The sequence below is a fragment of the Elephantulus edwardii genome, unplaced genomic scaffold, assembly GCF_000299155.1.
Source record: "Elephantulus edwardii isolate Elephantulus edwardi_28Jun2011 unplaced genomic scaffold, EleEdw1.0 scaffold00208, whole genome shotgun sequence".
Classification (NCBI taxonomy): Eukaryota; Metazoa; Chordata; class Mammalia; order Macroscelidea; family Macroscelididae; genus Elephantulus; species Elephantulus edwardii.
The window spans coordinates 1,492,444-1,504,649 of NW_006399958.1; the positions used below are offsets into that span (position 1 = coordinate 1,492,444).

At 49.7% G+C, this 12,206-nt stretch overlaps 1 protein-coding gene across 1 annotated transcript in view; it reads left to right on the plus strand.

Moving 5' to 3' along the window:
* Positions 1 to 872: 872 nt before the first annotated feature.
* Positions 873 to 12,206, plus strand: part of ACPT (acid phosphatase, testicular) — an 11,932-nt gene continuing 598 nt past the window's right edge. The window contains exons 1-10 of the mRNA XM_006897351.1: positions 873 to 974; positions 1,052 to 1,156; positions 1,241 to 1,327; positions 3,342 to 3,488; positions 5,886 to 5,984; positions 6,107 to 6,202; positions 8,355 to 8,487; positions 8,584 to 8,666; positions 9,017 to 9,141; positions 10,150 to 10,328. Coding sequence (XP_006897413.1) covers positions 873 to 974; positions 1,052 to 1,156; positions 1,241 to 1,327; positions 3,342 to 3,488; positions 5,886 to 5,984; positions 6,107 to 6,202; positions 8,355 to 8,487; positions 8,584 to 8,666; positions 9,017 to 9,141; positions 10,150 to 10,328 — 1,156 coding nt within the window. The remainder of the gene's footprint in view (positions 975 to 1,051; positions 1,157 to 1,240; positions 1,328 to 3,341; positions 3,489 to 5,885; positions 5,985 to 6,106; positions 6,203 to 8,354; positions 8,488 to 8,583; positions 8,667 to 9,016; positions 9,142 to 10,149; positions 10,329 to 12,206) is intronic.

Genomic DNA, 12,206 nt, shown 5'->3' on the forward strand with positions numbered 1-12,206 from the left:
AATCCATCTCATCGAGGGTCTTCCTCTCTTGTGCTGTCCCTCCACCCTCCCAAGCATGACGTCCCTCTCCAAGGACCGGTCCCTCCTTGCAACGGTCCCTCCTTGCAACATGTCCAAAGTATGTCAGACAAAGCTTCAGAATCCTTGCCTCCAAGGAGCCTCCTGGTTTAACCCTCTCCAGGTTGAACCTGTTTGTTCTCCTAGCAGTTCATGGTATATTCAATACTCTTCTCCAACATCACAGCTCAGAGGCATCAATTCTTCTTCTATCATCCCTAGTGAGGTGGAACCCAAAGGTAGGTGGTTCAAATCTACCAGGTGCTCCTCAGGAGAAAGATGGGCAGCCTTTTCTGGGGCTATTTGCAGCCTCTGAACACCCTCTGGGGGAGGGTCAGCTATGAGTTGGCTTCAAATTGATGATATTTAACAATTAATGTTATCAAATGTGTATGAATAATTTTAAAAAGGGATTGCCTTCAAGCACCCCAAAGTCTAAGGGGCAAGTAAGGGCATGTAACAACAAAAAAAGGGTGAACAGACCCAAGGAAACAGGAGGTGGACAGATACTGGGTCTGCTGTGTGTGGTGCTGGAGCTGCGGTTCACTCCTTGCTGGTTTCTGCATGTCTCCCGACTCAGGAGACTCAAAGATGGGGTGTCATGGGGTGCTGGTCCCTGTGGCCCTCTCCCTGCTGCCCCTCTGTGTCTGGCAAACTCAGGAGCTGGGGTGCTGTGGGGAGCAGGCTGCCTGCTCGGCAGGGCATGCTGGAACGTGTTCTCTGGGGGCCCGGGACGCAGGTAATAGGCAGGTGAAGCTGCAGCCAGCACCCACCTGGGCCCAGGCCGGGCTGAGCTCAGCGTCTGCTGGGTGCAAATGGCTGGGCCGGGCTCCAGGGGCCACCCCGCCGCCCCACTCCTGCTCCCGCTGCTCCTGACCCAGGCCCTGGCCGAAGGACCCCTGGTGTTCGTGGCCCTGGTGAGGTGTCCCTGGCCCCCCTGTGCTGCCCCCCCTTGTCCCCACCCCCGCACTTCCCTGACCCCTCCTGTCCTCAGGTGTTCCGCCATGGTGACAGGGCCCCCCTGGTGTCCTACCCCACCGACCCGCACAAGGAAGCGGCCCCCACCCTGTGGCCTCGTGGCCTGGGCCAGCTGACCAAGGTGAGGTGCATGGGGGTGGGGGCGCAGGGAGAGGAGGGCCTGATGCGAGGGGAGGGGTCGGCTGAGGCCTGTCTCTGTCCCCAGGAGGGGGTCCGCCAGCAGCTGGAGCTGGGCCGCTTTCTGAGGAATCGCTACAAGAGCTTTCTGAGCCCTGAGTACAGCAGGGAGGAGGTGAGGCACAGGGACATCCATCTGGCCCCTTGACCTCCCACCTCTGACCTCCACACATTTCCATGTGCCTCTGGGGACCCTCCTTCTGCTCCCACCCCTGGCTGAACTATCTGGACCTGCCCTGCGAACCCTCAACAAACCCATTTCGACTTGCCACTCTCTTTCCTTTAACCTGTCTTTCTTTGCCCTCTGAGCTCCAATTTTTATCCACTTGACCCTCCTGAACTGCTTCGAGTCTCATGATCTGAAGCCACGCAGGCGGTGCTCGGAGACACCAGAGGCCAAGGGTTCGGTTCCGATCACAACAGTAACTCTAATGACTTAATAGAGCGAATCACATGAAATTGTTTGTTTGTTTGTTTTTAAACGGAGGAGTTTTAAAACTACGCTTTACTGTTTTTCCTCCTTTTTTTTGCTTTAGTTTTTCTTATTAATTTTTTTAAAATTTTTATTGTATTATTTTTAAGTGTACCGTCAAATCAGATCTGACTGGTACAGGAAGAGTTTGCCCCCTCCTTCTCCAGCAGAGCATCTGGTGGATTTGAACCACGTACCTCTGGGATTGCAGTGCAGCGTCTTGCCACTTTTTTAAATTAATTTTAATGAAAGTTTACAGAGACTTAGGATTTCCAGTCATTCATTGTTGCACTTTTCTCCCTGCCCAATCCTTCCCCAACAAATCAGTCTTCTCATGAAATTTTATTTAATTTTTTTTGTATGATTCCCTGGTGCGCTGTAAAATGATGCTTACATTGGTATGGAGTCTGTGAGGTGTGAGAGAGGATGCTAAGAAAGGGAAATACTGAGAGGATGCAACAGGGAGACCCATTGTGAGCATGAGGCTGTTGAGAAAGCGACCACCTCTGACCCCAGACCTTTGACCCTCATCAATTCAAAATGCCCTTCTGAACCCCAGCCTTTGACCTCTACCCTTCAAAAAATCTCATTTATTGTCTTTTTTAAAATTATTTTTTTTTGTGTGAGTGTACCGTCAAATCAGATCTGACTGGTACAAGAGGAGATTGTCCCTCCTTCCCCGGCAGAGCATCTGGTGGATTCGAACCGTGCGCCTCTGGGATTGTAGTTGGAGCTCCTTACTACTAGGCCACCAGAACCCTCCAAATCTCATTTATTGTCTTTTGACACCTTCTCATTTAGAGTCCTCCCAACCTCTGACCTCTGACCCCTTATAAGCACTGAACTCTGACTCCCCCACACACATCTGCCAATCTGCCCTCTTCAGCTTGACCTCCAACCTCCACCAATTGGGATCTTTGGACATTTCATTGACTCAAGAAGACTTCTGACCACTTTTGCCCAACTTCTGAGCTCCAACCCAGCTGCTCCTGACATCGACCTCTGACCCTCGATTCCCAACTCACACCTTGATGACACTAGAACATATCCTGAGTTTTGACTCTTAGAGTTCCTCCTCATGACTTTCAATAATTGAACCCAAAGATGAAATCCAAGCCTCTGGGTTGCCTTAGGACTTTAAACCACTTCCTCTGACTCTTCCCAGGCCAGTCATGGCCGAGGAAGCAAAACCAGAACAGAGTTGAATTTCTAAAAATTTGGGAGAATTAGAAGCATAAGAGGAATAAGAAGAATTAAAAGTTGAAACCCTGCTTGTAACTTAATCTTTCTCACAGATAACAAGGGCGGGGTAGGCACTGCTTATTACCAACTGGATTTTGCGTCCAGTCAGAAACAACGATGCCCGTCTCAAAGACGGCTGCTGCAGACAGCCGGGATGTCAGATGCAAAGGCAGCAGCTGATGGCCCAGCTTCTACCATCCTGAAAGACTCACTTATAAGCCTCCCATTCCAGAGCTTTGACTCGTCATTTTCCTGTTCTGGTTAAGTTCTAGAACACCCAGATTTTAAAAAATTCAGGTCTTTCTCTGTCATGGTTAGTCATGACCAAATTGCTTCAGAGCCTTAGTTCCCAGCACTCAGGACCTCAGGCTCCCATCGGGGGCCCCACCGCCCCTCTCCCTCTCCCACCCCCCAGGTGTACATTCGCAGCACTGACTTTGACCGGACGCTGGAAAGTGCTCAGGCCAACCTCGCTGGGCTCTTTCCTGAGGCTGCCCCGGGGACCCCCGAGTCCAGTTGGATGCCAATCCCGGTGCACACAGTGCCCTCCGCTGAGGACAAGGTGAGCGACTGGAGGGGACTTGGAGGAGAGAGGGAGGGATGGAGAGAGAAGGAGAGATGAAGAGACAGAGGGACAGAGAGCCAAAAAAATGAAGCTTGGAGCAGGGGCTCTGGGACCTTTTCACCTGGACTGTCCACTAGGGGAGAGTTATCCCTCCTCCAGCCTGTCTCTGCTGTTAAACTTTCGGTCTACCATCAAAAAAACCAATCTCGGAGCCAGGTGACAGGCATTTTAGTATAGACCAGTATACAGGAGGCATGGAGCTCCGGTGGCTTAGTGGTAAGGAGTTGCACTGACATCCCAAAGGCAGGAGGTTCAAATCCACCGATTGGGCTGTGGGGGGAAATGGACACTGTCTTTCTGTGTGATCTTTGAAAACCCACTGGAGGGTCAGCTCCGAGTTGGTTCTCATTTGATGGCACCTCAGGTCACAGCAATTCAGGAAGCAGGGGATAAGGGCTTCCCCTGTCTGTCTCTCCATCTAGGTTCCCCTTTTAAGGGAAGGGGCAGGACAGTGGAGTGTAAGCACATTTCTCACAGTATCTCAGCTCCTCTCTGGTGGTAATAGCTTATTGGGGGGGGCGCGGAGCCTCTTTGGCAGTTCAATCCGGTCAGCGGCATCTCAGGAGAAAGATGGGTAATCTCTTCCTGTGTGATTTCCAACCTCAGAAACCCAATGAGGGTCAGTCATGAGTGCGTTCCGACTCCACAGCACTGAGTTTTAGGTCTCTGCATGGGCCAGGTATTCGAATTAATTGGTCCCGTCTTATAGCTGTTCTGGAGATCGTTGGCACCATCCATGACTCAAAGGGAATAACTCTTGGCTACAGATTACAGGACCCTACAAGCAATTGTCTGTAAAAAGGGCTTTTATTTGACAGGGAAACTATCGTTAGTTACCCTGTTAGACTAACAAAACCTTCATTTGTTACCCTGCTATACTAATGTTGTTGTTGTTGTTGTTGTTGTTATGTGCCATTGAGTCACTTGCCACTCTTAGCGACCCTGTGTACAAGAGCCCTAAACACTTTTCTATCCTGTGCCAACCTCACCGTCTCAAATGCACTCATTCCCACCACTCCACTCACAGAATCGATCCATCTCATCGAGGGTCTTCCTCTCCTGTGCTGTCCCTCCACTCTCCCAAACATGATGTCCCTCTCTAAGGACCAGTCCCTCCTTGCAACATGCCCAAAGTATGTCAGACGAAGCTTCAGAATCCTTGACTCCAAGGAGCATTCTGGCTTCACCCTCTCCTGGGCAAACCTGTTTGTGCTATACTAATAGAAAGCTTTTATTCCTTTTAAGATTGTTGTTGTTATGTACTGTTGTGACTTGTGACTCACAGTGACCCTATGTACAGAATGGCTGAAACCTGCTCTATCCTGTGCCAACTTTACTGTCTCTGACACACCTATCCTCATTAACCCAGCCACTGAATCAATCCATCTCATCGATGGTCTCCCTTTCTTTCTCCGTCCCTCTCCAAGGACCGGTCTCTCCTTACAACATGTCCAAAGTATGTCAGATGAAGCCTCAGAATCCCTGTCTCCAAGGAACATCCCGGTTTCACCCTCTCCAGGACAAACCTGTTGTTCTTAAAAAAGTGGCAAGAAGCTGTGCTGCAATCTCAGAGGCGCACAGTTTGAATCCACCAGCCGCCTTGTGGGAGAAGGATGAACTATCTCCTCCCATGTGATTAGCTGCCTCTGAAAGCCCACCAGAGGACCCACTGTGGGTCGGTTCTGACTCTACGGTACACAACAACAACAACAACATATTCCATTAGTGCAGGATATTTTGAAAAGTTAGTCTTTTACTATTCATTCATTGTTTGAAAGGTTAATCAATGCACACTGTACCCATTAAAATTGCTTAAGAAAGTCCTTCTGACCACGGTATCTAAGATATATGGGCTCTGATGGTGCGGTCCAGTGCGATCTGTGTTGCTTAATCCCAAGACTGCTCTCCTGGTGGCTCGAATCTACCAGCAACTCCTCGGGAGGCAATCTCCTCCTGTGTAACTTGTCGATGACAGATTAAGAAACCTAAGAAGCCCAGTGGAGAGTCAGATGAGCCAGTCCCATCCACTGGCAATGAGCTGGGTTGATCACACTGTTGACTATGAAGGATATTTGTAAAAGGGTTCACTTTCTAGTCTTTTTTTCTTTTGGTCAGCTTCTTTGCCAGGGGTTAGGTGGAACATGACTGGCTACGATGTCCTTCCCCCACAACTGTAGGGACGATTTTTCCCCACACACACACATTTCTCTCTATACTGTGAGGGGGTTTCTTGAGACTGTGGAAGAGAGACAAGGGCCCATGAACTCTGGTTTCTGTGGGATCCCAGACCCAGGGCTGTCCTCTCTGAGCCCCGGTTCCCCGCCCCACCTCCAGCTCCTGCGGTTCCCGACGCGCAGCTGTCCCCGCTACCACGAGCTGCTTCGTGAGGCCACGGAGGCCCCTGAGTACCAGGCCGCACTGGAAGGATGGACGGTGAGCGGGTTGGGGCTGGGATTGGGGGTTTGTTTTAGGGGTTGGTGGGGCTGGAATGGGGAGGCCTAAAGTGCACTTCTGAGGCTCACTCAGACGCCTTCCCCGGGGGTGGGCACCTCCAGGACTTCCTCACACGTCTGAGCAACTTCACGGGGCTGTCGCTGGTGGGAGAGCCGCTCCGCAGAGCGTGGAAGGTTCTAGACACGCTCAACTGTCAGGTGAGTCTTGACCTGCTCCCGGCTGAGTGGTGCAGGGTCCCTGGGTTCAAGCCCCAGTCTTGCCAGGCACTAGATGTGGGAGTTACTGATACTTAAAACCACTTTCCTTGCCCCGTGCCTCAGTTTCCCCCATCTGGGCAAGAGAGATGATGGTGATAAGTCTGTGATCTCCTGGGGTGGCTGTGGACATCAAAAAGATTAATCCACACAGTGGATTTAGAGCAGTGCTTGAGGGCCTAAGGACTTCAGGGGGGCATTGTTTTCAATCCACAAGTTTCATCATCCAAAACCCAAAACGAGGTGGCAGATAGCATTGAAGCCAGCTGAGCTGTTGCGAAGGGAAGGGTCCTTTATCGTCCATTCACAGTGGCCCAGTGCTGTAAGTCTTAGGAAGTTAGTTTTCCCCTGGAAGAGCCTGCCTCCCCAAGAGAGGCTGATAGATTTGAATAAGTTAGCAGCCCAGCAATCCCACTATCTGGTCGATCACCATCGCTGCTGAACTCTGGCATCCTAGTGGTAAGAAGCTGTGTTGCAATCACAAAGGCGTGCAGTTCGAATCCCTCAGCTGCTCCAGAGGACGAGGGTGGGCAGTCTCCTCTCCTGCAATTATCTGCCTTTGAAAATATCCCGGAGGGTCAGCTAGGAGCTACTGGTCAGCTTTGATTCAGTTCCCATTTGATGGCAAACAGCAACAACAACAACACAGGCCAGCCATAGCCTCCTGCAGTGAAGTGAGCTCCCATTCCCAGGTCCTGCAGGGGGATGTCAGAGGCTGGAACTCTGCAGGGAGGACACTGCCCATCTTTCTCCCTCAGGGCGTGTTGTATTGTTGTTGTTGTTACGTGCCGTCAAGTCGATTGCGACTCATAGCGACCCTATGTACAACAGCCCTAAACTCTGCTCTGTCCTGTGCTAATCGCACCGTCTCTGACACTCCCATCCCGATTACCCCAGTCACTGAATCAATCCACCTCATAGAGAGCCTTCCCCTCCTGCGCTGTCTCCCCACCCTCCCAAGCATGATGTCCCTCTCCAAGGACATGTCCCTCCTTACAACATGTCCAAAGTATGTCAGACGAAGCCCCAGAATCCTTGCCTCCAAGGAGCAGCCTGGTTTAACCCTCTCCAGGATAAATCAGTTTGTTTTCTTGGCAGACTATGGTACCCTCAATACTCTTCTCCAGCACCACAGCTCAAAGGCATCAATTCTCCTTCTGTCCTCCCTAGTCATTGTCCAACTCTCTGATGCATAACAAGTGATTGCAAAGACCATGGCCTGTATCAGATGCATGTAGCAGATTTTAAACTACAGGCTCAAACGCACTCAAGCTGAAGCCCGTTGTTGTTGGGCTAGAACGGACTCCTTAGCTGACCCTCCATTTCTGAGGCTGGAAAGTGCCCAGGAGGAGATGGCCCATCTATCTTCCACCGAGCTGCTGGCGGATTCGAACTGCCAGAGAGATGTGGCCAACAGACTAGCCCACAAGAGCTCTCAAATGGACCATGTCGCTTGAGATGCCTTAAAAACGTTATCTTGTTCAATTGCACGTCCCTTTATGGCTCACGGAGCTCTGGTGGCTTAGTGGGTAGGGACTTGTCCTGCTAATCCAAATGCTGCACCTTTATAGGGGTTCAAATCCACCAGTGGCCCCATAGAAAAAAAGACAGGCAATTTACAGCCTCTGAAAACCCGCTGGAGAGTCTGCTGTGGGTCGGTTCCAGTTTGATGGCAGAGAGTTTTTCATTTTGGGGATTATTTTATTTATTTTATGATCTACTGTATAGTATTGTTTTATTATTTATTTTATTGTATTGTATTTTTATTTTAATTATTTTATTTTATTTTATTATTTCCCAAGGTTTTTTAATGGAATACACTTGGCAATGTGTTTGTTTTGGGGGTTATGACCCCATTAATTATCCGACCAGTTAGTGAGAGGCTCAGAGCGGTTTTTGTTAGGTGCTGTCAAATTATGACTTATAGCGACCCATCAGATCTGAACCGGCCCTATCCTTGGCATCCTTAGAGAATTAGGGAGACACACCAGCACATACGACTAACGGGGGTTCTGTGGGCACTGGGGGGTGGTGGTGGTGGGGGGCAGCAAAGAACCAAAGATGCCTGGTCTCTGCTCTTTCCCTCTCTCTTCAGCAAGCCCACGGTCTCCCCCTCCCCTCCTGGGCCTCCCCGGATGTCCTGGAAACTCTGGCCCGGATCTCGGCTTTGGATATCGGGGCCCACGTGGGCCCACCTCGGGCAGCAGAGAAGGCTCAGCTGTCAGGGGGTGAGATGGGGGAGCCGGGAGGTGGGAAGGCTTGGTGCCTTTCTCTGGGGTTTTTTGGGGGGGTTTGTTTTCAAAGCTCTGCTCCCACTCGCTCAGGAATCCTGCTGGATGCGATCCTAGCCAACTTCTCTCGGGTCCAGCGCCTGGGGCTGCCCCTCAAGATGGTTATGTACTCGGCTGTGAGTCCCAGGGAATGGGTCCGAGTGAAGAAAAGTCGGTGATGCCCGTGGGACCGCAGCCCCTTGGTCTGGGTTAGGGTTAAGACCCTACTTTCTGATTCTATCACTAGAGGTTTTGACTCTGGCAGGAGGGAGGTAATGGTATCACGAAGATTGGGGGGCAAAGAACCCTGAAACTTCCTCTGAATGGAGGAATCCGAGCTGATTCCCTGTCCCTTTTCCTTCACCCTATCATTACGTAAAGATCACCTGTCCCAGGTGGAAGCAGGGGGAGGCGTGGGGACGGATCACGTTTCAGGGGGAGGGGACATCAGAAGAGCAGCCGGTCTCAGCTGAGGCTCCACCCACAGCACGACAGCACCCTGCTGGCCCTCCAGGGAGCCCTGGGTCTCTACGACGGCCACATCCCGCCTTACGCTGCCTGCCTGGGCTTCGAATTCCAGAGTCGCCTTGGGGATCCGGATGAAGATGGAGGGTGAGGAGAATGGGCGAGACTCTTTGCAACCTTTTGAGAAAGCACCATACAGCCTTCCATAGTGGTTGCACCATTTTACACTCCCACCAACAGTGAATAAGGGTTCCAGTTTCTCCGCAACAACAGAAATACCATTTGACCCAGCAATTCCACTTCTGGGAATTTACCCTAAAGAAACCATAACCACCACCCAAGCAGATATATGCACACCCATGTTTATTGTGGCTTTGTTCACAATAGCAAAGAGCTGGAAACAACCCAAGTGCCCATCAACAACCGAATGGATAGAGAAGCTGTGGTATATTCACACAATGGAATACTATGCAGCTTTGAAAAACAAGGAACTCATTAAATATTATGCAAAGTGGATGACCTTATGCTGAGTGAAATATCTCAGTTACAAAAGAACAAATATTGCATAGGGACACTATTGTAAAATGGGTCTGACATTGAGGTTGAGGGAAGACAGAGAAGGGGAGGAATGATGTTTACTGCATTGCAACATATGAGGGAGAGAACTGTTTAAAAGGGATATATGATTAGGTATTATTGTCATGACAGGAGTCCAGAATGAAGGCTGCACAGTGCAATGGACTTGGGGGGAGGGATTGCATAGCAAATAACAAATTTTTCTTTTACTTATCAAGGAGAAAAGTGAATGGGGGGGAGGGGCTCGGCAGGGAGAAAAGTGCAACAATGAATGACTAGAAATCCGAAGTCTTTGTTAATTTTCATGAAAATTAGTTTAAAAACAGAAGAAAAAAAAAGGAATGGGTGAGACTGAAGGCAAAGGCTGGGCAGAATACGCAAAAGGCGTGGTGTGTGCCAGAGAGAGGGAGTGGCCCGAGCTGCAGTTTGGAGAGCAGTCTGCTTGTTAGGACATTGAGGGGTGGAAGTCAGGAGCTCTGGTTTTGTCTTCTTGTCTCCCCAGGGTAGGAGTGTGTGTGTGTGGGGGTGAGTGTTAAGTCCTGACTCTCTCCACCTTCTCTTTCCTCTCTCCCACACCAGGAATGTCACCATCTCCCTCTTCTACCGCAATGATTCCTCCAGGCTGCCACTGACCCTCAGCCTCCCAGGGTGTCCAGACCCCTGCCCACTAGCCCGTTTCCACCAGCTCACAGCCCTGGCCCGGCCCCCGGCTCCCGGTCCCCCCTGCCACAGCATCCACGAGCCTGGCTCTTCTGCAGGTAGGTGATGGTCCCGAGTGATGGGGTGGAGGGTGGGGGAGCCCCCACAACCTGGGCCCCCATTTATTTTGTTACATATACTGGTGCTACCAGGGAGATCTGGTGGCCGAGTGGATAGGGAGGTGTGCTTCCAACACCCAAGGCACCCAGTTCAAATCCAACAACTGCTTTGTGGGACCTGGGCAATCTCCTCCCATGTGATTTATGGCCTCTGAAAACTCATTGGAAGGTCTATGTTGGGTCTCACTCGATAGCAATGAGGTGTTTTTTTAAATGAGATAGTGCTGTTCCCACAGAACTATCACCAAGGGAATAGTTGTTTGTTTTTTAAGCTCTCAATAATATAATGCAAAAATATCATGAAAATGGATGTAAGGGGATAGTTTTAACAAATGGAAATTCGTTGCTGCAGTTTATGCAGGCAGAAGTCTAAATTTAAGGTATTGGCTCTAGGAGAAGGCTTTTTCTGGCAACTCTGGGGAGACATCCTCGTCTCCTCTCCATCTCTGTTCCTTGAATTCGGGGTCACTTTCACATGCTGGGGCAACTCTTTCCCATCTATACCCTTTGTCCTTTCACAGTGCAACAGATTGGCCCAAGAAACACTTGGCACGAATACAGAGGCAATCCCCAATTTACAACAGGGCTCCCCTTCTGTCTCTGTGGTATATCAGTTCTGATGTCAATTTTTTAAAAAATCACCTCATTTTTTAGTCTTTATTATTGCTTTTATTGGTCTTTCGTTGCCTTCAAGTCAGAACTGACTCATCGCTGCCCTTCCAATGGCTCTGGGAGGCTGTAAATCACACAGGAGACTGCCTCTCTTTCTCCCAAGGGGCTGCTGGTGGATTTGAACCGCCGGAGGCTCAGCCTTCGGGTTAGCAGCACAATTACCTACAGATAAGACCACCAGGGCTCCCTTTGATTGGTATTCATAAATCTGATCTTTTGTCTTTGAGAATTGGAAAATCTTTACTTTTTTTAATTTTTTTTTATTTTCTTACTGCCTTTATTAAAGGGAGCTCTAGGGTGGCCGAGTCCAGTGGGAGCAACGCTGCTAAGTCAGAAACCTCTGGCAGATTGACTTTACCAGCAGCTCTGCAGGAGCCAGATGCACAGTCTCGTCCGGTGCGATTTACAGCCTCCAATATCCCCGAGGGTCAGCAGAATGGGAACCTTCTCAATTCCAGTGAGCTGAGCCGATCTTTATTTATTCATTTTCACCTTTATCTTTCGGGGTTGGAAACTTTCCCCATTTGCACTCTTATTACCTTTGTCTTTATCATCTGAACGTTAAGTCTTTGGGGGTTGGAAATTGCTATTTTTTTCCCCTTTTCATCCTTAATTGACTTTTTATTATCATCTATAGCTCTGTAAACATGATCTTTATCTTTGCGGCCTGGAAACGACATTCTCCCTCTTTATGAAAAGTTTATGATTGTCTGTTATTATCAATATATTAATTTTTGTTTTGAGGGGATAGGAAGCATTTCACGGAAACTTACAGCTTCCACACTGACGTTTCTGGATTCTCCAGTTAACCATGTAGACTATGTTAAGACCTCACTCCACAAAAAGATGGGTCAAAAGGCCCATTTGTTCATAAAAGACTCAACAACTTAACTCATTGCCATTGAGGCAGAAGGGACTCATAGGTAACCCTCCAGCGGGTTTTCAGAGGATGTTAATCTCATAGGAGGAGACTGGCCGCCTCTCTCCCATGGAGCAGCTGGTGGATTCGAACCGCTGGCCTTTGGGGTGGTAGTGCAACTCTTTACCCACTAGGCCACCAAAGAGGCTACTGGACACAAGGGAAGTCCATTCGCAGATGGGATTCCAAACACAAATACAGGGCTTAGGGGATATATGTATGTATAT